Source organism: Oculina patagonica, chromosome 11, assembly GCF_052425735.1.
Source record: "Oculina patagonica isolate OP01 chromosome 11, crgOcupat, whole genome shotgun sequence".
NCBI lineage: Eukaryota > Metazoa > Cnidaria > Anthozoa > Scleractinia > Oculinidae > Oculina > Oculina patagonica.
The window spans coordinates 8,235,458-8,259,916 of NC_135768.1; the positions used below are offsets into that span (position 1 = coordinate 8,235,458).

Consider the following 24,459-nt stretch of genomic DNA (forward strand, 5'->3'; position numbering starts at 1 on the left):
TCGGAAGCGATCACTATTTTCTACTTCTGCGTTCGTATTCTTCACCCCCTGAACATGTGAAACTAACTTTCAACTTCAGAAGAAAAGTAAAGTGAAAGTGCGAAAGAAAAGGAATAAACTTCAGCCCTTTAGCCTTCAGTTTCTCTACATCTAAAGACTCCAGATGTTTGACGTCCGATATAAACCTTTGTCCTGTCCTTTAAATAAATTCTGTAAACCTCCCGGTCGATAAATGGATCTAACGGCCTTTATTGGTTTTGAAATGTGCAGCATTGAAGTTGAATCGTGGTTCACAGTTCTTGTAATAATTTCTGAAATTCCTTGAAGGCATGAAAAAGAGTTTCAGAATAAGTTGCAAGAGCTTTGAGTTAATTTGTAATTGCTGCAATCAACCTTAAAGCTTAAGACTTTTGGTTAAAATGAAAAAAGATGGTCATGTTCGAGTAAAATGGATGCCGTGGTTCAGTTTTACCCTTGGTATAATTTGGTATTTTCCTTTGTTCTGGTATATGGTGATATATTGATAATGAATATTGGAAAAATGCAAATTGCACTAAGTGTAAAATCAGTTCAATCAAAACATCGACACCAAGTCTCGCACTTCTCAACTGAATGAATTTCATGCTATCTGTTAATGTGCCATGCACTCAAAGTTACGATACTACTATTTAAAAAGAGAAATAAAACGACCCAAACACTAGGATGTGTCATTTTAATACCTGGTTAGATATAGCGATAGGGTAAGTTATTATACATATAACCGTTAAAAAGGCACCTACTATAATAAACTTTTTTGAAGGTCTTGCAAAACGAATGTGGTGGTGTAGAGGTGAGGGAGAAATGTTAGCAATGCCATTCTGGGTACCTGTGGTGTCATTCAAATGGCATTGGATATATCAGCAGAGTCTCTCTAAATGAAACCCTGGAAATGACATCTCCCGATGTAATCTTGTTCCATGATCTCTTGCCACATGACATCTGGGAATGAGTTTACTCACGATCTTCGACTCAGCCGTGACCTTGACAAGCTGTTATGCATCCATACTTGGCTCCCTATTTTTACCTGTCTGGGGAGGGGTGGAGAGAAGGATGTACCACTCTGAGAGGCACCACCTGAAAGGGGTACCTGTTTCATAGTGAGCTACATAACAGCTATAGGGATTTCACCCGTTGGAGTATAGAAAAGCTTAAGGGTAGGGGAAACTGACATTTGGGTGTTTGTATAGGCCTTATAAAAAATCTTAAGCAGATTCACCGAATGCTTGATTCATTTAGTATTATAAGGAATTTTTCTGGAAAGGAAGTTGGTTTTTACTCTTATTCTTCGGTCATTACAAACTCAGGAGGAATGAAGACTCGCTGTGGTGGCAAATATTACAAAACGACGTATGTCGTAAAAATCGCTGAATCAGATTTGTAACAACTTTTCGTGACTGATCACGTGAAGCTGTTTCAGGAAGATATTTTTTCAACGGGCCACAATATTTATACCTTCGGTGGCATATCAGGCGAGTCTGATATGCAGCCGAAGCGTACCAAAAAGGTACGATTAGGTATTTACCGTACCCAAATTCAGCCAAAAATCCGGTTATATTTATCGCTCTGTTGAAGCCATGCTTGCAAGGTATGTACTGCAAATTGTGTTGACTTGGTCTTCAACACTTTTAGCGAGTTCCTCTTCTACCTTTTTTCCACTCGTTTGTTTAAAGTTTCATTCTCTAAATTGTCAAAATCAAAATTAAGCGAAAAAAATTGGAAATTCCGACTCTAAATGTTTCAGTACTCGTCAGCAAACATAGCGCAATTGGCGAGCGCGCTCAAGTTTACGACCGGTACACACCGCTAAAGTTAGTTATAACATAACTTAAGTAGAGCGCGCGCTCTGATTGGTCAATTAAGTATCTACTATTTGCCCATGGGTGTATGCTGCTGACGTGTGAGCTAATTTTTACAAAGACAAATTTTGCAAAAATTGTTGCGACGAAAATGTCCGACGTCCCATCTCCCGCAAATGCCGAGCTCTCTGCACAGTTATCTCAAGATGAATTTGAAATGCCATCTTTTGACCTGTTCCGCGGAAGCTTTTTTCCAGAGCCACCTGCAAAAAGATTTGCAAGTTTTAGTGAGAGTGAGCTCGAACAGCTCGTTAGCGAAAGACATTCAAAGAAGACGAAAGAAGTCACAAACTGGTCTGTAACAACATTTAAAGGTAAATAAATAGCTACCACAGATAGGCTGGCACATATTTATAAGCTTAATGATAAAGAGAAAACGAAATTATAAGAGATTTAGCTTTAAAAATGTTCGCGTTTTCTAGTTATGTTACTGATAACCCAATTAAATGCTATGCGTAAACAATGTTGACAAAATCTTTTTATTTCGTTTATCTTTTTCAAAAGCTTACTTGTTTAGCTTAACAGATAAAAACAAATTGGAATTGATTTCTATTGCGATTCTTATTTTGATGGCCCGTTTCTTTTTATGTTAATTTTCAGCTTGGTGTGCAGAAAAAAATATTCAAACCCCGCTTGAAGCGATGACAATGGGCCAGCTCGATGAAAATCTTCGCCGATTTTATGCCGAAGCGAGGACAAAAAAAGGCGAAGAGTACAGCAAATCAACCTTGTTGGGTTTTCGACATTCGGTTGAAAGATTTCTAAATGCCCCCCCAAATAACAGAGGCCTACAAATTTCCACAGACCCGAGATTCGCTAGGTCCAACCTAATGCTAGATGCACAAATTAAAAATCTAAAACGAAGCGGCAAAGAAAATGTTACGCACAAACCTGCAATTGAGTAAGAAGACCTCCAGAAGCTGAAAACAAGCGAAGTTTTCTCCTTGTCGTCACCACGTTCCTTGCTGAGGAACGTTTGGTTCCATGTCGTCCTGTTTTTTTTGCAGGAGGGGCCGTGAAGGTCAAAGAAGCCTCACCACGAAGAGCTTCAAGTTTGAAAGCGATGCGGCTGGGAGGAACTACGCAACAATGAGCCACGATGAATTATCCAAGAATCATCCAGGAGGGTTAAAGGACGTTGAAAGTACAGAAAAAGAAGCTAGAATGTACGAGACCGAAGACCAAGGTGACGGCTACAAGGCCTTGAAGCTGTATCTTCAGAAAGTGAATCCAAATTGCACCGCCTTTTTTCAGTATCCGAAGAAAAACTGCAGAGCTGAAGATGCCGTTTGGTACGAAGCACACCCACTTGGAATGAACAGCCTCGCAAAAATGATGAAGATCATCAGTGAAGAAGCGAGTTTATCCAAAATTTACACAAACCATTGTGTAAGAGCCACTGCTATCACTCTCTGGTCCAACGCTGGAATTTCAAACCGCCACATTATGGCCATTTCAGGACACCGCAGTGAGCAGTCTCTAGTCAGCTACAACTCTCGGCCTTCCACCTCCCAGTTGCACAACTGTAGCCAAGTTTTGTCAAAGGCGTTTTCTGCTTCTACCAACAACCAAAGCCATCCAAAAGAAGTTAGCCAGTTTCAGCAGCTATCCATGTTCCAGACCAAACAAGTGGCACCGAAATCGCTCTTCAGCGACTGCAGTGTTCAAAACGTGCAAATCGTTTTCAACGGTTCCTCATCTGGATTTCAATCAATTTTTAAATGACAGTTTTCCACTTTCTGACTGTTCTGTATTCCGTTTAAAGTACACATAAGAATTGTACCGATTATTAGTTACAGACCTCAGAAAGAACTTTTCTTGATCGATATTTTGAACAGCAGATTTCAAGACTGTGTAAATACGTATACCTTTTTGATTGAGTGAACGGCGCTGCTGTGCAATTTGTGAATGAAATTTCGCGCGCCTACACGAACATTTACGTGTGGTAAAGCGCAATTAAAACCACATCTTTTACACCAAGGTGTTTGTGTTATGTTATAAAACAAATGGTAAACGTCAGAGCGTGCACTATTGAGTTACAGATGCACTTGGGAGGTTTGCTAAGCACTCAAGAAGCTAGAGTCGCCCTCGGCTATCGCCTCGGGCGACTCTTACGCTTCTTTCGTGCTTATCAACCTCCCGCGTGCATCTGTAACTCAATAGTGCACGCTCTGACGTTTACCATTTGTTAAATTACGAGGTTCTGTTCCTTTGGTAAAACCTCTTTTCAATTCATCGTACAGTAACACTACTTTCCTTCAAAGTGACCGTGATATGGTGGCATATCAGGTCAGTGACTTGATATCGCAGGATATCAGGACAGTAGATCGCGCTTGTGATTGGCTACTTGCGAATTTGGGTGCGGTAATGAATGGTATAATTTTGACATTTTGGCAACCGAACGCGAGATATAGGAAACTATGTTAATTCGCAATTTACAACCAGTCTTAAATGAATATGTTGGTAGTTTCCTTATAGAAGCGGTGTGTTTTTTTAATCGCAGATTCCAAGCCGAAGTCTGTTTGTTATAAATTGTTTTACAGTGGAACCTCGATTTAACGAAGTGCCAAGGGACTGGGGAAATTTGCTCGTGATATAGAGGGTTCATTATTTCGTTAATCTCGATATAACGAATTTGCGGAAAAACAAATAAAATGTTCGTTATATCAAGGTATATTAAATTAAAACTACTTTAAAAGATGTTACGTTGCGCTACCCAGCGCATTTTTATGAGTAAAATCCTTAGTTTAATTTAGTTCTTCTTGATTTTTGTAGCAACCAGAGATGTGTCAGTATTCAGAGCGGGACTCGAAAAGAGCAGCACCCTCTGAAAATACCAGGATGATGTAAGAGTTTACTCTTCAATCCCTAGCTAGAAATACTAACTCTCCTTACTGACAGCCATAAATTTCTTAGAAGATATGATAATTTGATAGTTCATCAAGACAATATCTCCTAGTCGATGACTTTGCTTATTCTCAATACCTGTACACATTACAATGTAATGATGTTTACAAAAAATAATATATGGATCATTTTTCGACAATAACATTTTTCCATTTGAAAATAGATGAACAATGATTTTCGTACTCGTCCTTTTCAGGCAAAATTTAGCCAGTCTGGTCAGACTTACTGTAGCCTGCGATCAGGTCCCCAAGTGGAGCAGGGAGAAAAAATAAACCGGTGAGCGAAGCAAGCTGAGCGTTACCTCCCTGTACTGAATGACGGGAAAAATATGCAAGAAAATCGTAACATTGTTTTAATAATGTTGTCGTAATCATATTATTTACAATATAAACACAGAAAATGTTGCACTAAAGTCCACTTGTCTTGTATCTTTTGGGGAATTTCTAAAGACATTAACCGACAATGCAATTTCTTGACTAACTTATCTGACATGTACAATGAAATGTACAATCTACCATTAGTGTCAGAATTTGACGCAATAAAATGAAATAAAATGTGAAATAGAATACAGTACCAAGAATAGCTAAGGGACTGGTCAATAAGTACCAGGGGGGGGGGGGGGGTGGGCCGGAGCAATTGGAAAAGTGATGGTTCGAAAATTTGTGACCCACCCCTTCCTCCTGGCTCAAAACTGATTGACCCACCCCTGGTAGGGGGTTAAAAATTACATGACCCACCCCCTTTGCTAAGGAACCAATCTTTTCTTTATTATCCGTTAAGGGTTGGAGGTTTTTGATTTGACATAAGTTTTTTAAGTGCAATTCCCTACATATAACACCCTGATTTTCCCTGATGGACACTGCTGTTGCATGTATGTCTTTTCCCGTTTCTTAACACAGCAAAAAAGAATGAATTTATCACTTCTTATACTAGTCTGTTGTAAGTTTTCCACATATTTCTGTGTAAAGTCCATGGGAAAATTTAGACACAAACATATGCGAAACCTGAAACAGTATGTTATATTATTTCATAAACAACTATTGAAGAGTTCATATTTTTACACAGAAATTGATAACAGAAACTGCAACCACTGTCCATCATTCATATTTGCAAAGTGTTTGAGTTTACTGGTATTAAAAGGCTTAAAGCCCAGCGTGAATCTATGCAGGTTGAAGAGAGACAGGCAAACCTGATGTCATGATCACAAACCATCTAGGGGGGTCAGGGGGCATGCTTCCCCGGGAAATGTTTATATTTGGGCCTTCTGAAACCGCTAAAATGAATGATGAATACAGCTTTTCTTGGAACTATAACAGTTTAAAGTTAGTGTAGAAATAAGATGACCCACCCCCTACGTGTAGATTAAAATTTCATAACCCACCCCTTTTCGAGGGCTCAAAAACTGATGACCCACCCCCTTTCTGTTCCGGCCCACCCCCCCCCCTGTACTTTTTGACCAGTCCCTAAGAATAAAGGACGAAGCTACATGGAATTCCTACTACATCTTAAATTACACGCTTCGCCAATAAGTCTTCAAGACAAGAAACTAAATTATTTTCCCATGATCGAAGAACAACACTAACAATCGGCCATTAGTGTTTAAAGTCTGTTCCTTATAATCATGATTTAGACACTGGATCGTTATAATGTTTGTTTGTTTTTTGTTTGTTTGTTTGGAAACAACTAAAAGAAAACTGATTACGCGATCCTTAAATCATAGGCTAATTTAACTCTCTCAGTATTTTGTCGGTGACTAAATGAAACTTTGGCGAGCAAAAGGTTCTCAATTCAGAATTTCAAAATTTTCAATTCTTCTGTTTTTCCGCCAAGTTTCGGAATAGAAAGTTTACTGCATGCAAAATTACAAAAACGTAATAAATTGTAATTCAAATGCATTATTTCTTGTAGTTTTAATATCTTCGTTAAAATAACCAAGTAAAAAAAAATTGCACAACTGATGAACATTAAGAACAATTAATATCTGGTATCCATGTATATCAGCCCAACTATGCATATGGGAAAGAACGACGCACAAATAGCGGCCAAGAAACGTACGACTGTTAAGCATGAGAGACCGGAAGTAAGTGCCAACTTCCGCCCCCTTGCAATTGCATTGTAAACTTTTTATAACAAAATACATTCCGTCCTGGATTGGTTACGCCGTATCTTTTTCCTGATGGCCAGTGCCTTCTCGTGACATTCTTTTTCTTCATTGTACTGTCCGAGATCATGATAAACAAGTCCCAAGTTGTTATAACTTGCTGCTACATCTGTATGCTCCTCGCCGTGAATCGTTTTCCTAATGACCAATGCCTTCTCGTGATATTCTTTTGCTTCACTGTACTGTCCGAGATCACGATAAACAATTCCCAAGATGGTATAACTTGCTGCTACTTCTGCATGTTCTTCACCGTAAATCTTTTTGTAGATGACCAGTCCCTTCTCGTGATATTCTTTTGCTTCAATGTATTGTCCGAGATCACAATAAACAATTCCCAAGTTGTTATAGCTCTTTGCTACTTCTGCATGTTCCTCGCCGTAAATCTTTTTTTCGATAACCAGTGCACTCTCGAGGTATTCTTTTGCTTCATTGTACTGTCCGAGATCATGATAAACATTTCCCAAGTTGCCATGACTTGCTGCTACGGAAGGATGTTCCTCGCCGTAAATCTTTTTCTTGATAACCAGTCCCCTCTCGAGGTATTCTTTTGCTTCATTGTACTGTCCGAGATCACGATAAACAACACCCAAGTTGTTATAGCTCTTTGCTACATCTGCATGTTCCTCACCGTAAATATTTTTCCTGATGACCAGTGCCTTCTCAAGGTATTCTTTTCCTTCGTCGTACCGTCCGAGATGACGATAAACATCTCCCAAGTTGTTATAGCTCGTTGCTACATCTGCATGTTCCTCACCGTAAATCTTTTTCCTTATTACCAGAGCCTTCTCGTGGTATTCTTTTGCCTCATTGTACTGTACGAAATCATGATGAACAGCTCCCAAGTTGTAAAAACTTGCTGCTACATCTGCATGTTTCTCGCAGTAGATCTTTTTCCTGATGACCAGTCCCTTCTCGAGGAATTCTTTTCCTTCATTGTACAGTCCGAGATGACGATAAACATCTCCCAAGTTGTTATAGCTCGTAGCTACATCTGCATGTTCCTCGCCGTAAATCTTTTTCCTGATGACAAGTCCCTTCTCGTGATATTCTTTTCCAGCATTGTACTGTCCGAGATTCACATAAACAAGCCCCAAGTTGTTATAACTTGCTGCTACATCTGCATGTTCCTCACCATTAATCGTTTTGTTGATGACCAGTCCCTTGTCGTAGTTTTCTTTTGCTTCATTGTATTGTGCAAAATCACGATAAACATTTCCCAAGTTGTTATAACTTGCTGCTACATCTGCATGTTTCTCGCCGCAAATCTTTTTCCTAATGACAAGTCCCTTGTCGTAGAATTCTTTTGCTTCATTGTACTGTCCCAGATCATGATAAACAGCGCCCAAGTTGTTATAAGTTGCTGCTACATCTGCATGTTCCTCTCCGTAAATCTTTTTCCTAATGACCAGTGCCTTCTCGTGGTATGACACTGCTAATTCATACTGGTGTGACATCGATAGTGCGTTTCCATACACAGCCAAGATATCTGCTTTTAATATGTCACCCTCTCTTGTGTTACTCATGTACTGAAAAAAATCACAGGCTGCTGCGGAAAAGAGATTAGAATTTGATGAATTGCCGAGGTCACAGCACACAGAAGCAGTTAGGTAAAGCCACGAAACAACCTCGTCAGTAGAGATAAAGGGTGTTAACTCCTTGACCAAAACATCGTTTGTGGCAAAATCTTGATAAAGAATGTCAAGCAATGCTTTGCAATGGGCTGTAATTCGTAGCATTAGGCAAATGTACCCACTTTCATTTAAACAATTTCTCACTGACATAGTTAGGGAGTGAAAAACCTGAATTGCCACAGACATACACTCAATTTTCTCTGTGAAGTCAACATCCAGGGTCAACGATTTCTTGAGTGCTTTATGAATAACGTTATGCACTCTCAAATAGTCGGGTATCCCATCTTCACTGTATAAGCAAGTAATCAAGGAGGATTGTAAAATCTTTGCTCTGATTAACTCTTCTGTCTGTCCCGGAGTGCGATTTTTGACAAAGTTAACAGCTGCTTCAATCGGAAGAGATTTGGAATCACAAAGTGACAGAAATAATAATACCTGGCGAAAAACTTCATCGTTTTCCAAAGCACTATTTATTGCCATTATAATTGCAGCAGTCATTGTTTTTGAATACGCCTGATTTTCTTTTTTTGTTGCTTCATGTTCGCTACGAACAAATGTTTCCATGTAGTTTGTCCAACTGTTGTTTGGAGAACCATTACTCGCAACAGTTTGTACATAAAATGCAGCAGCTGCTAAAGCAAGTGGTTGATACTCGAGAACCTCAGCAACCGTTTCAACTTGGTCGTCATTTGAAATTTGCGCAACTCGTTTCAATAGCTCCACTGCGTCCTCCGGCTGCATTCCTGCACTTAGCGACTCATGGTACGTACGAGGAGCATTTTTAGGAATCGCACTGCTGTCTTGAGTTGTAATCAACACCTGACCGTGACCCCATTCTTCACTGGCTGTCTGAGGCAAATAGTTTCGAACCAGAGACAGGTCGACAATGTTATCAGCAATTATTAACCACTCTGAAAAACGTTTAATCTTTGGAAAGATTAAATGTTGGAGATGCTGGACTATTTCCTTGGGGTTATTTACTTTCGAGGTCATCAGGTTAGTTAAAGTGTATTCTGTAATTCCAAGCTGTTTGGCCAGACCGACGTACGAGTCTCTCAGCGTTTCAAGGGTTTCTGCATTCAGGGTTGCAACAAATGTTAAGCCTTTGCTGTCGCTTGACCTTTTTGTAAAGAAGTCTTGTCCAATTTGACGAGCAATTTGAGTTTTGCCACACCCAGGATTTCCTGACAAATAAATGGTACTGACTGCTCCATTACTTCCATCGTGAAGCTCTTGCATTTTTGACATAATCCTTGTGACGTCATTTGAACGTCTGACGATTTCGTGAGATGGCTTGAATGTGAGATTACAGAAAGACTCAACTTTGGAATTAATCTCTTGCGTAAGACACTCAACTTGTTCTTCTTTACTCTGTATCGTGTCTTGTGCGACCTCTAGATCAGATGCAAGGGCTTCCTCTTTTGACGTTATTGTGTCTTGTGCGACTTGTAAATCGGCTTTTGCTTCTTGCAATTCTGCTAGGAGATTAGCAGCCTGTAGCTTTAAGTTATTCACTTCTGCCGTGGGTAAGCTCGCTTGGTTTTTAACTGCCTGGATATCATTGACCGGAATACTCAAAGAGTTGAACGCAAGTAGCACTTTTCCAACATAATTCTTGAACCCAACATCTGTAAGTTCGGCTTCACTGATGCAAGCTATGTCATTTCGGACCTGACGAAGATCATCGAGTTCTTTCCTGTTTGCTGCACTAAGGGTTGTGCCAATGCTATCTGAGAACAGAATTGTGAAGAACAAACAACTACAGTCCCACTTTGCCGTGTTTCCATTCTGTATTGTTGCGAGATATCTTGCGTTCCTCGAACGGCTTTTTCGTGATTCGTTGTTGTAAAAGTCTAAACCATTCTTTGGTGTGTCTTTCCATTCTCCAAGTGTTGTTTTGTAGCGGAAATCCCATTCTTGTCTGAAGATTTTTCGTAGTCCTTCGGGCACCAAGTTAAAGGTGATGTAACAAATTCGAAAATAGTTTAACTGTTCTAATGAGCATTCCATTGTGAAAAGTCCTGCAGTGAAAATGTATTAAGTCTTTAGAAATTAATGTGTACAAGAAAGTGTATGTATAAACTACCCAAAATACGAGGAGCAAAATAATTTGAAAGTAACAATTATATAACATTACAGACTAACCGCCTTGACTAGTTTAAATGCGACTTAGCCTTTCAATTCAAATTGTTTTAAAATTGTATTGAAATAAACCTTGAAGTTGAAGTTGACAGTGTGCGTAGCTTTGCTTTTTGTCGGTAGTGTTTTAGCCGTACAAAGGTACAGTGGATGCAACCACCCTCCCCAAATGAGTGTTAACAAAGTTCTGGACACGACGTGACGTCACACACTAGAATTTCGTGCTAAATTCGGACCCAGTCCTCGGCACATTTTGAATGAAAAATAGCCAATTTTCGGCGGTTATAAAACGAAAAATGTTTATCGTAGGATTGTTAAACTTTGGAATTGTGCATTTCAAATAGTAAACTACTTAATTATGCGGAACAATTTCGCGTCATTGGAACTTTAAGGGTGTGGCCGTGACTAGAAGTTAGCGAAAGTGTTGATCCTCTTTGATTTTTCTTTTCTTTTCATTATTGGTTCACTACTATAAAAAACCCAACGCTGACATTTGCCCGTACTGCGTGAATTGTTTTCAAAACACCCTGGTCCTGAAAATAATATGTCACGCAAAAATATATATGTAGATATATAAAATGCATGCACAATAAAAAAAAGTTTAAAAAGCCATAAAATAAGGGCCGAATTCGTCCAAATACGGATCGGTAAACATTATGCATGTCTTCAGAATTCAGAATTGAAATTGAATACTCTTGAATGATTCAAAGTGTTCGAGAAGATATTTCGTCGACGTTTTGTTCAATAGATGTTAGTTTAGATTTCCCACGAACATTTTGTGATCCTTTGTGACGTGAACATTTTCGGATACTTCTAGTTGTTCGAGAGCATGCGATTAGAACACGAAAGAGTCACACAAAAGCACATTGATTGATTGTTGATTGTTGTCAATTGCCGAAACGTGTTATGTGCATTTCTCTCCAGTCAAAAGGAAATACCTGTTCACTTTCTTTCCTTTTCACTTTTCACTTTACGCTGTCACGAATATAATGTCTTAGCAAAAGCTGAAACTTACTGTGTGCTGCACGATCAAAGGATACTAACAATGTACGAGGTGACACGTTTACAGCGCACAAGAAAACGCAGAAATGTAAAAAAATATATTATATATTCATGGTACTTTACAGCAACTTTATTTCATGTTTAATGATATTATATTAATTCGTTTGTATTTTGGTAGGCATTGCAGTTTTAGTTTTAGATTTTGCGCAAATCTTTCGAAATGTTTTTAATTTTTCTAAGCCAGCTTGAACTGCAATTTCCTCATACGCATACAGCTAATGTCAATTTTTGGTCAACGGTTGTGAGTTGAGGGAGCTCAATTACAGCTGGAGCACCATTGAAAAACTGGCTAGAGATAGGCAGGGTTGAAAAAACTTCGTTGCTGCCATATGTGCCACACAGGCATGATAGGCAGTAAGTAAGTAAGTAAGTAAGTAAGTAAGTAAGTAAGGTTGTGAGTTCAGCAAGTATTTTTACCAAAAATTTTGACGTCCCTAAAAGTAACAGACGATAAAACGCGAAAACGATTCGAGCAATTGATTGGTATCAAAAAAGGATGTAAATCGATTAATCGCTTATTTTACAAACCTTAATCCATCGATTGTCTATCGGGTAATTAACAGGCCATTAATTGATACTGATTGCTATTGATTGTCATATACCACGGATAAAAAAAAATCAATCGATTGGATACCAGTTTTGTTATTCTTCACCATACAAATTGAAGCGAGAGCAACCTATGTGTCCTCATGACAAAACTCGCGTGTCACTGTATTTGACTGGGTTTCTAGTCGAAGCTTACCACCGTTTGCATTGATACGCGATTTTTCAAATCGAATCGCCCGCGGAAACGTTTCCAAAATTTCCGTCAATCAAAGTTTGATCGCGACAGTCCGTCTGCCCTTGTCTCTGAACTGTCGGCGATATGTAAACCGTTTAGTTTCTTTCGGTTCCCAAACGCAAAAGCCTTGAAAATGAAGGTAGTGTCTCGACAAAATGTCTTTGCTGTGTAATAAAGTTGAATTTGTCTAAGTTTTTGTAGTCTTCTGTCGGCATAAAATTTATTGATCGTCGATTAAACTTCAAGATCACTCGTGCGAAACGTCATTTCAAACTTATCAATGCAAACAGTGGTTGCTTGTGATGAGATTCCTTTTTCATATTGCCAAAACATTTTCAAAAACGGCTCTCGCCGTGAAAGCTTCGCTGTTATGTCTAAATTTCTTCCTCGATAAATTCTTGTTCATTGGCATGACAATTGCATTGGGTAATAACTTCGTGTCGTCCAATCAGGGGTTTATGATCGTACTGCAATAATGTACCTATCAATGTTTAGCCGCAAGGGGGAGGGAGGGGCCGGGACTAGGCTGGGAATTTAACAGCAATTGCCCAAGCAAAATGTAGACTTTTGAACATTTTAGTGGACTTCCTGGCACTGTGAAATTTGCAATGATGTCTAGTGACTCTTTCACCATACACAAATGCCCTAAGATGGCACATTGAAACAGAAAATTCCAGCTAGATTCAAATGCCTATCAATGCCAGGACTCCTCTCCGCTGCCTTTGCGGGGTAACTGCACCATAATTTTGCGAATTAGCGCAAAGAACGATCAGTGAAAAAAGGCGAGGAGCAGGTGGCGAGGAGGCGAAAGAACATGTTTCGCCGACTAACCCTCTTCTTCTCTTTCACTTGCCATTCCTCGCTTTGTTTCCCAACAAACGAATCGACTGGAACAGGCTAGATACCCGATTGGGCTCCACTCAGTCTAATTAGAAATTTTACTTTTGTTTAAACACATCTTATACGCACCTTAAAGACCTGATAAATTTCTGGGATACTTCAAGATCTACGTGAAGTCCATCTCGGTTGTGCACAGCTCTGTTAACATAACAAAGGAATATATAAGATAAAATGTGCGAGAAAAGCGAATACCAAACGGGATCGGCAAATCGGTCTACTTGTCATTTAGAATTTCCCTGACGTTTATAACATGAAAAATTGTGATTTGCTTTTCACTGCCTCATTGCCTTTTGGTATTTATATTGGTGGGATCGCTCCTTTTAGCGATGTCAAGAGCTCTCATTCAAACACCCAGCCTTTAATCCCTTATATAAGCAATACAAGCATGTGCAGCAAAAGAAATGTATGGTTCTCGAGCCGTTTTTGTCTGAAATAGGGAATAAATTAATTCTGTCAAGCCAACCTTTTGAGAATTCCAATCTTCACAGAAGACTGATTTTACCGAAGTATGTGAAATCAAAGACCCTCGTCTTCTCCCATGAACCTCAAAATAAAGTATTTTAATTAGTCTTTCTGTTTTACCACTGGCAACTGATTAGACACCCTTCTAGTATTCACCTACATAAAACGTCCATAATCTCCGTGAAGGTTCATCTGGTTGGGTGGTTAACAGTTTTGAACCCAAATTAAAATATAAATGAAAGTGAATTGTGTGAGTGAAGTGTTATATGAGGCCGTTTTAAAAAATATCATAATACTCTTTGCTGTCCCTCCAAAATTTTGCATAAGCATTGTTTTCAATTTCTCTTGGGACAGCAAGAGAAATTGAGTTTTTGAAAATGGCCTATTGGGAACAATGGATGGCTTGTAATCACGAGTAAGTAAAATGTCATTTTTCCGACTAAAATGCTATATACAAAATGGTCGATTCGAGAACAGATCGTCGCATTTCTTTAAAGCAAATCGTCGCATTCCTTTAAATATATAAACACATAAACACTAGTAAACACTAGCTATACCTAAATAAAATTTTGGACATTTTACTTTTTACATTTATCTTCAAAAAACACATCTTTCACAACAGTTATAAGAAGTATGAAATTCTGACATTGCATGTAAAACAGACATAAACAAAATCGACTTGGAAATCAGTGAATGTTTTCAGTTGGTAATTAAAATCTTGAGATTATAAATCTCTTTATTGAATCCGCTAACTATATATATACCTTACTGGTAGCTAGAAAATAACGATTAATTCAATTTGATATTCATATAGACCTAAACAATGTTGAGTTCTACTAATTTTTTCACTGAAGTTATAAAATAAAGAATTACCTAAACTAGTGCTCCTGTACTTGGCCACTGGAGTTGATTAAAAAGTGCTAGAACAAGCTTGGATCTAGACGGAAAAAAATTATAATAAAAAACCCTAAAAAAATAAGCAAGAGAAACTAGTATAAGGACGTGTACTTGTAAGTTCGTTTCTGGTTATTTCAAGGTGTATGGTCTTTCTTTCGTTGTCTTTGTAGCAGTTCCGGGTAGCACGTTGTTTTTAAACCAAAAAAAGCGAAAAAAAAATTGTCTTGAACGACCATTAACTATTGGAGAATTTCAATCTTCTTAGAAAACCCAACTTTACCAAAATATGCGAAATCAAACATCCCTAGCATAGGCGTACTAGGCGGGGAGAAAGGGGGGGGGGCTGCAGCGCCCCCCCCCCCCCTTCCACCCCCAGGGCCCAAACATTTCGGGAAAAATGCTTGGAATTCGGGCAACAAGCCTAGGGAAAACATAGAAACTAAGCCAGCAAATCTCAATATTCAAAATGTTTAATGTTCAAAACGAATTACATCAAAAGAAAGTTTTGGGCATTACACTTTCTCGATTTTAACTACAAATCTTCTACTGACAAAAGTTAGAAGGACTATGACATAATTTTACATTAACAAAGTCGACTTGGAAATCAGTAAATGCTTTCAGTTGGTTAACAAAACCTTCACATTATATGTTTTTTTTTTAATTAGCTATAGCTATCTATGCCTTACAAGCAGCTAGAAATTATCGATTAATTCACTTGATACTCATATAGACCCAAACATTGTTAAGTTCTGTTATAATTGTTTCATTGTACTTATAAAGTAAAGCTTACCCGAACAAGCACTCCTATGCTCAGTTACTGCATTTGATTAAAACGTGCTACAAGCTGGGAACTAGGCAGTAGAAAAAAAGTAATAAGAAACCCTAAACAATAAGCAAGAGAAGCTAGTAAATTGACATGTCTAGCAAGTACTCTTGTTTCCCTTTGCTGGTATTTACTAGGTGTACCCCAGAACTGATTACTGCCGATTTAGGCTGTTTTGTTGCCTTTGCAGGAATCCAGGACCTCGGGGTAGTGGTAGCACTTTGTTTTGAAACCACGAAAGCGAAGAAATTTATTCTGTCCGGCCAGGATTCGTTAGATAATTTAAATTGTTGGGGAATATCCACGTTCAAACACTCAAGTTTGAGGACTAGAAGTGCCATCTTAGAGTAAATAGTCTTAATTTTATATACCAGCAATAGCAATTTTGGCTATTGTACCTTTTTTATATCAGTTAGGGTGACGGCAACAGCAGTTTTCTATAGATTTATATCGATATCGATACGTTAACGAACACGACGGTACAAGGCGAAGTACAGATTTTTCACTTCGCAAAGTACAGATTTTTTACTTCGCAAAGTACAGATTTTCTCACTTTGCAAAGTACAGATTTCTCACTTCGCAAAGTACAGATTTCTCACTTCGCAAAGTATAATTTCGCAAAGTACAATAAGCCTATTTTTTTATTTCTACGATTTCGTTCGCTTACACGTTCTACAATCTGGTAACTCGTACACTGTGCTTCGACATTCTAAAAATACGCCCTTTTAAGTCTACCCCTTATCTTAAGGAGGCTCGATGTAGTTTTTTTAGCCGAAGGGTGGTTGTTTTGAAAATTAAAATTATCTAGGAAGCTAATGTTCGATTTTTGCCAAAATACACCATAATAATCAAATATGACCAAATTTTAATTTTTTACCCGTCACTTAGTCACAAAGGTTACCATAGCAACGATTGACGTTTTCTTTTGTTCTCAAACGAGCTTGATTTTCTCGAAATCTAGATTGACTCTTGGTGTTTATTTTTTGATATGTTAAAGTTCAGTAGATTGACTAACTGTTGACGAAATTTTAGAAAAATCTGTAAGAGCGTTTTCAAGTAAATCAAAGTTGAAATTTTCAGAAAAACACCGTTTTAATATAAAATAAGCGCTTTAAAATTGTTTCGTATTATTCGAGCACAGTTACTCTTACTGAAATATAAATACTTACACCATCAAAGACCATTAACTAAAAGCGAAAGACTTTTTGCTTTAATTTGTTAAAATATATCGACTACCGATTGTAGGAAATTATAAGAAAATACCAAAAACTTCATTCTTGATTTACTCTAAAACGCTCTTACAGATTTTCCTAAAATTTTGTGTACAGGTAGTCAATCTACTATACTTGAACATATCAAAAATAAATACCAAGAGTCAATCTAGATTTCGAGAAAATCAAGCTTGTTTGAGAACAAAAGAAAACGTCAATGGTTGCTATGGTAACCTTTGTGACAAAGTGACGAGTAAAAAATTAAAATTTGGTCATATTTGATTATTATGGTGTATTTTGGCAAAAATCGAACAATGGCTTCCTAGGTAATTTTAAATTTCAAAACAACCACCCTTCGGCTTAAAAAACTACATCGAGCCTCCTTAAGTACAACAAACAAAGTTCTAGAATTTCGGTGCACGAAATACATACGTAAACAACTTATTATACAAACTGCAATGCTTTAGCGAGTGGTAGCAAATCGAAAAAAAATGGTATCACAAGTGTGGATAAAAATAATACTTGGGTATCCACACGTGTGATATCATTTTTGACCAATCAGCTTGCAGAGTTTGCCGTGTTTCAATGCTCAATGAGCCAAAGTAAATCTATATTAAGTCGAAAAATATTCGGATCTTCCTCGGCAATCTTCGAAAAAACTTCGGAAATTTTCGGAAAATGTTAGGAATCATTCGTATAACCTTCGGACGACATTTTGAAAATTCTCTGAAATCTTCGGAAAATGGTCGGAAATCTTCGAAAAATCGTCAAAAACATCGTAATTTGTAGGTTTATATTGTTCAAATCCGATATCTCACTCGTTCGCTGCGCTCACTCGTGAGCTATCGATTTGAACACTCGAAGATAAATTTCATATCTCGAAGCTACCATGACCATGTATTATCCTCTATGTCGCTATTTTATACCTTCAGTAGTAATAACCTTTCATCCATGCATTAGCACTTAACTGTAATTAACATGTCGATCATCTCTGCTAGTATTGATTACACTTTGATTACACGTTGCGTGTTTACGATTCTTTCTTTTGTGAAATTCTGTGCGCGTGCGCCGAAGCCAAGAAAGTATTACTGAACATCATAATGATATGGGAAATCTCATTTGCATTTACTTTCAACACACTTAATTAATATACACGACTAGAAAAACTAGTTTCGTCAGAAGACCTCGTCAGTTGGTAGCCATATACGGGTCATATACAGCATATGTCTACCAACTGACGAGGTCTTCTGACGAAACTAGTTTTTGTAGTCGTGTATATTAATAAAGTGTGTTGAAAGTAAATGCAAATAAGATTTTCCCATATCATTATGAGATTCTTTCTTTTCATACATAATAAGAAACACAAATAGGAGTGCTCGTTGCGTTACATTGCAGGTAATATTTCACGACATCAATCTACAGAAAGAAACTCATGCTTCCGTACTGACATAGGCTCGCTGTTATTGATTAATTTTTACTAAGGCCCTCTGATCCTCTGACAAAACAGTTTCTCAAACCAATCATATAACCAGCGGCATTTACCAACACTGCGAGGAGCGACAGCGACATTTACAGCCGTTGTTTAGGGGACGACGGTCCTCAAAAGCATGCGACATTGCGACACGTCTACACCCCTTGCGGAAAGGCCTCACTAGACGGGAAAAAACACGAGTTTTTTTACAATTTCTTTGCTGCAGAAATCACCGAAAGTCGAACTACAAAGTTCCATTGCAAGAAAGTTTACTAGCCAATTCTCTTTCCTCAGGCAAATGACACTTTTAATATGTTATTTACATGTAGAGAAGAACTTTGAAAATTCGAAGACGGCAGACTTCTCATTCTCGATCAAGAGACACACAGCATTCATCGAGCTTGTAAGGCATGCCGACATCTTGTATTAGTGTCGCACTCGCATTTTTCCTCGATTCGTGTTCTTAAATTTATTAAGCAAATCTTTATAGATAGCTAGCCTAGAGATACCGATGTCACTTGTTATGACTTGTATGTACTTACAGTCGTCCTGTGTTAAAGCTGAAGGCAATCTTATGTCTTTGAAGCTCTCTCCGTTCCTTTGGTAAATGTTTTGAAACCAAATAAAACTGAAAGTTATGTTCGAGTAATACGTGATAAGATCTGCTCACATTCCGAACTGTCTACCACTTAAAGGACTTGTGATCACGCGATGCTTGGATCAAGAAAGAGGCCAATATTTGAAGTACCTGTCAAATGTTCTGGAATGTTCCTTGGCTATATTTAGCTTTCTCCCCCTATCAGTCTTGTTTCACCCTCCTTTTGAAACCACAAATGATTGACAACTTATGTTGCGGTTAGATTAGCGCTTGAGATTACAAACTAGCGGGCTTGCTTATGACGTCACCGTAGCACGTGCTGGAATGTGAGAATTTTTGTTGCGGTCAAACTAGAAAATCACTGCTTGCTTGTTAGCATGTGTTGACAGAAGTGACCTGAAAACTCTCAGTTTTAATTTCGCGCCACGATGGATGAACATTTGGCTTTGCTGTTTTTTCCCTCATGTTGTATCGATTGCGTTGCAATAGAAGAAGCATGGCTATGAGGCGAAGTCATGTTTGCAAGCTGAGTCATAATTCTATTTTGCCACAGTGCACCCAACGCAAATTTCTGCACGCAAAAAAAAAAAACTAAGATTACTGAAAACGTGCTTGAACTTAATACTGACCGGAAATCGAAGCTCATATTTTCAACAATACAATAATGCAGCCAGTCTGTAAAAACAAAATCGTCCTCCACTTAGCGCATATTCAAACGTTCCATTTCAGCCATATAGTTTTAACCATATAACAGTTGTATTTTACATCGATTTCGCTTTCTATTATTAGCGAAAATTTAAAAGAAATTGTGGTTTGTTTTTTACTGTTTCATGTACTTTCAAATTAAAAACAATGGTACAACTTGGATGGAATTTACAGTTCGCTAAGAGCTCGTTTCCTGTGCTCGCTTTATCAGAATGGTAAACATTGTACACAGATTAGTTTGTTCTGCTTTGCACGCGATTGTTATTTTTTCCAGCATCCTTAACTCAACAGTATTCAAACATAATTTTCTTTAAAATAACAGAACTAAATCAGCAAGCAGGTCAGGAGATATAAGGAAATCATCACCACAAAGTAAATGCATTGACGCAGTGGCAAATTCTCCCAACTTTCATTATATAAAATGTATACACATTAGAAAGGAGAATTTAGACGTTAACAATAGGGCTTCACTAAAGTTATATAATTAGTACTTTTATCTGCGGTTTTCCTACTAAGGTATCACAATAATGTAGTGAAGTACAATGTTCGAGTTTTTTTTTTCCAATTTGTTTGCTGCGCAAATCACCGAAAGTTGTGGGGCAACATTTGGCAACAACATGAGGCAACATTTGGCATCTGAGTCCCATTTGGCACAGAGCGGAAAAAGCGTTCGACCGTCGCTTTAATACAATTGTCGGTTTTATGATTGAAGCCAATTCGCTTTCCACATGTAAATCAGTTTTTAGCACGACAATTTAAGAACTCAAAGACTTCAGATTTCTTCTTCTCAATCAAGAGACATAAAAGACTCTATCGAGTTTTTACACTGTTTACTGATTGAAGCCAACTCGCCTCCGACAAGTAAATCCGCTTTTAGGTCGGCCATGGTTTGTAGAGGACGCTATGGTACGGCAATTAAAGGATTTAAAGACTTTAGATTTCTAGTTCACAATCAAGAAACATAAAAGATCTGACGAGTTTGTACACGGCGGCACATTATTTTAGTTTCCCCACTCGGGCTGTATCTTAACCATGATAGCTATATCTGTCTACGAAAGATAACTACAGATGTAACGTGTACGTACTTACAATTGTCCTGCGTTAGGAAACTCTTGACTCTTTAAAACTCAACCCGTTCGTTTGTTAAAGTTCTAAACCTAACTGCAAACCAAATCGAAACTGAAAGCTACGTAATGGTCCGTAATGTTCGAGTTAAGCGTCATATAATCTGCCCACATTCCCAGCTGTCTACAATGACTTGAAATCACGCGACGCTTAGATCAATAAAAAGGTCAACATCTAAAGTTATCTCGCTCTTTCATTTGCTATATTTTGCTTTCTCCCTCATATATCAGTCTCGTTTCGACTTCCCTTCCTGTTTTATGCCAAAGTAATGACCCCTTTCCACTGCTTTTTTTTCTCTTAGCACGTAATGCACAGAAATGGGTTTTGGTCCTAAAGACACTTGAAATAATTTAAAGAAACCATTCGGATTTTTAATGTTCATGTGTTGGCTGTGAGCCCCAATTTTTTTATCGTTTTTTTTTTTTAATTTGCACCATCTCTCTCTTCTCGTGAGTGTTTGAAAGTACACTCAATTGTTTGTGTCTTGTCTGCCCCGTTCTAGCCAATTAACCCGTGGGTGTACAAGAGGATGAAGCCACATCAGTTCTAGCTGGTTTTTATGCCGGTCTTCTATTCAGGTTGTATTAGAATTTGGCAGGTGCTGTTTATTTCAGGAGGGAGGAAAACCGCAAAACTACCGTTTATATTCGATTAAGCGCCCAACCTCGAATAAGCGCCCACTTCAAATAAGCGCCCACCCTGAAGATAGGAAAAGTTAATAAGCGCCCAACCTCGAATAAGCGCCCACTTCAAATAAGCACCCACCCTGAAGATGTTAATAAGCTCCCAACCTCGAATAAGCGCCCACTTCAAATAAGCACCCACCCTGAAGATAGGAAAAGTTAATAAGCGCCCAACCTCGAATAAGCGCCCATTTCAAATAAGCACCCACCCTGAAGATGAGCACTCAAAATTCTGCCAAGGCACATATTTTAATTTTATTATTATTCTTGTTTTTTTTTGTAAGATAAACTAACTACTCGCGAGAAATGACAAAAATTTAATAAGCGCCCAGCCACGAATTTGTGCCTACCTCGAATAAGCGCCCACTCTCAAGGTGCAAAAATTTAATAATCGCGCAGGGCGCTTAATCGAATAAATACGGTAGGTTAAAAACCTTGGAGCATGGTCCGCCAAATCGATGAGTTATGTATCGTGAGTTATGGCGGTGAGTTATATTGCACGTGAGTTACAAAATATTGAATTTTCAATATTTTGCATCACATCAAGGCGAGCGCTCTCACCCCTGCGCCAACCCTGCTCCCCTATGATTGGTTTCCGTTGTGTGAATGGCCACTTACAGAAGAAACTGCAACACTTTCTTTAAAACAAAACAAAACTTACATTTTTATTCTGGTGAGCCAGCACATTATGCTGGAACCAGATCGTTGTTCGTTCAGAATTTTAGATGTCTCTTCTTTGCCCATTTCTATTCCCCCGTCAAGAGGCAATTGTGAATCAAACCCCAACATATTAAACAGTGCTGTTCGTAATCAGAACCGGATATATGATTTCCTGCAACCTGATTGGCTCACTCAATGGCCAAAACATTGTTCAGACCACGAAATGACTAGGCTCCAACAGTAAAACTGTTGAGGTACATATGTAGCAACAGAACTACATGCAATGTCTGATTGGTTGCTGCATGCAAGCTTATGCATGAATTTTCTACCCATAAAAGAGCTCTAAAATTATTCATTCTTCCAGTAAACCACAATTACAAACCTTGCCAAAATATCGACTTCCTGAGTAAGCTGATTATTTTACAATTACTACTTTACTCTCTCATTTTATAGCCATGTTACTTTATTACATAAGCTACAATCCTTAACAAAACTAGTTGAGAGAAACGCCAGTTTAGTGCAAATAACAACAACACTTTTTGAATGCTACTTCTAAAAGCGTGCACATTCTGTTATTTCTCCCTCCTCCCCGCTCAGTGTTTCAAAACAGGCATCCGAATTCCTACCCACGGGCTTTTTGAACTCTCCCCAGTTTTCGTTCGAGTTCAGGAGCCAAGATGGGGTCAGTCGAACGCAACCGTCGATCTCTACGACTTCAAGGTAAAATAGGGGACTGTGAACAGTCTATTATACTCGAGGCGTGATTTTGATTAAAAACAACACTGCGAATGTGGATCGAAAAAATTAAGGTGCAAAGAAAGGGACGTAACTTTTATGACCTCACATATATCAGGCAAACAAACTCAACAGTTTTTGCAGGATTGTCGAGAGCATGTTTAAGAGAATTTTCAGGATTTGCTTCATTTTTGGAAGCCAAAAAGCCGTCGTTTTCTAAGGCTTCGAGCTGCTTTTATAAAACGATTTTTTTCAAGCAAAGTGCAATCAAATTTTTCGAGTGGAAAATACAGTAATGATCATAAAAAAATAGCTTTTTAAGAATAATTACTGACCAGACTACACAAACCATATCCTATATTAATGGGGGCTGGAAGCGAGGCCTGGGACCGAGTCTCGATGATTGCCCCAGAAAAGAAATTTGGCCGAGTAAGACTAAGTACTGGTTTAATTGGAAACAAAGATGGCGGGTGTTTATGGCGGACGGGCGTTTGCGTAGTTTCATAAATGTTTCGAGAACTGTTTCCACGTTTGAACATCCAGAGGAGAGTTTAAGCGCTTTTTATCTAAATTTTGATATTAAAGAAATATCACAGGAGAAATTTACGCAGCAAACCGGCGAACAGGACCACCACTGCGTTTCTACATCCCAGTGAAGACAGTGAAGACAGCAAATCCACAGCAGAATATTTTTTGTAATTGTTTCATACACTGAATAAAGTGAACGATCTTCATTTCTGAACTAGACGCCATGATGGTAAGGGTAGCTATTTTTCGGATCAAGAGAGTGTTCGACACGCCTGTTTGTAAGACGGACCGTTTTAAAAATTATTTTATTATAGACAATAGTTTAAATTACATTGTATAGATCGTTTTTAATAGTTTTTAATATATTTTAATGTAAATAGCTTTTAATATTTTTTAAATCTTGTAATATATATAGTTTTTATACATTTACACGTAATTCAGTCTAAGGACTGCCAAGTGTAAAAGTTTTTTAATAAACGATATTTCTTCTTTTCTCTTCTTCTTCTCTTCTTCTATTTTCGAACAGTTTTTTTTTTCTGTAAAACTTATGTCAAACCGAAGTTGTTATTGAGAAAGTGCAGAAGGTTTGATATGACTTGTTTTGTTTTATTTCCCAAAGCCCCAGAGCCTAGTTAGAATTTGAATATAATATTTAGAGTAACATGGAACTGAAATGCAGTATATCGAAATAAAATATATCAAAATTTCAAGGGCCTACCAGTATTTTTTATTTTATGTTTTTTACCGGTTACAATGTCATTTTTTATGATCAACTAGTGTTGTAAGAGATTTAGTGGTAATTTTTGCAGCAGTTTTCTGTATATTTGCTTTTGAACTAAACATGTCTTCCTGATAGTGGCGCTCATTGAGAAAGCTGGTGGGGTAACCTTGCATTTGGATTTTGCCTATCACACCTGTGGAGTGAGAATTAAAACTTGCAGGAGGTTGGTTGGTTGTAGAATGCTCCAGTCATGGTCAGTCACCTAAATCTTAGGGACCATGGCTTGCTGTATTTCCTTGAGAAAAAATAAAACTTGAGTTCTGAGGGGGCTTAAAATGTTTTTGGCAGTGCATTACTTGAAATG

General features: G+C 38.1%; 2 protein-coding genes and 1 pseudogene across 4 annotated transcripts in view; 1 reads left to right on the forward strand and 2 right to left on the reverse strand.

The window, feature by feature from the left end:
* The first annotated feature begins 1,923 nt into the window (after positions 1 to 1,923).
* On the forward strand, positions 1,924 to 3,808 carry LOC144629925 (uncharacterized; annotated as a pseudogene). The gene is made up of 2 exons (XR_013566434.1): positions 1,924 to 2,209; positions 2,496 to 3,808. The product of XR_013566434.1 is annotated as an uncharacterized LOC144629925 (transcript).
* Positions 3,809 to 6,695: 2,887 nt separating this feature from the next.
* Positions 6,696 to 19,006, reverse strand: LOC144631047 (uncharacterized). Of its 2 annotated transcripts, none has more exons than XM_078489418.1 (3): positions 18,883 to 19,006; positions 13,546 to 13,614; positions 6,696 to 10,615 (listed from the first exon to the last, which is right to left on the reverse strand). In XM_078489418.1, exon 3 carries the CDS (start codon positions 10,602 to 10,604, stop codon positions 6,927 to 6,929), a length of 3,678 nt encoding a protein of 1,225 aa, XP_078345544.1. In that variant the 5' UTR covers positions 10,605 to 10,615; positions 13,546 to 13,614; positions 18,883 to 19,006; the 3' UTR covers positions 6,696 to 6,926. The 2 variants fall into 2 exon arrangements, with proteins under 2 accessions (XP_078345544.1, XP_078345546.1); XM_078489420.1 differs by lacking the exon at positions 18,883 to 19,006 and adding an exon at positions 13,940 to 13,983.
* LOC144631046 (uncharacterized) overlaps positions 6,696 to 24,459 on the reverse strand; it is a 66,060-nt gene continuing 48,296 nt past the window's right edge. Inside the window, exon 5 of the mRNA XM_078489417.1 lies at positions 6,696 to 6,893. The gene's annotated coding sequence lies outside the window, so the exon portion shown is untranslated. The remainder of the gene's footprint in view (positions 6,894 to 24,459) is intronic.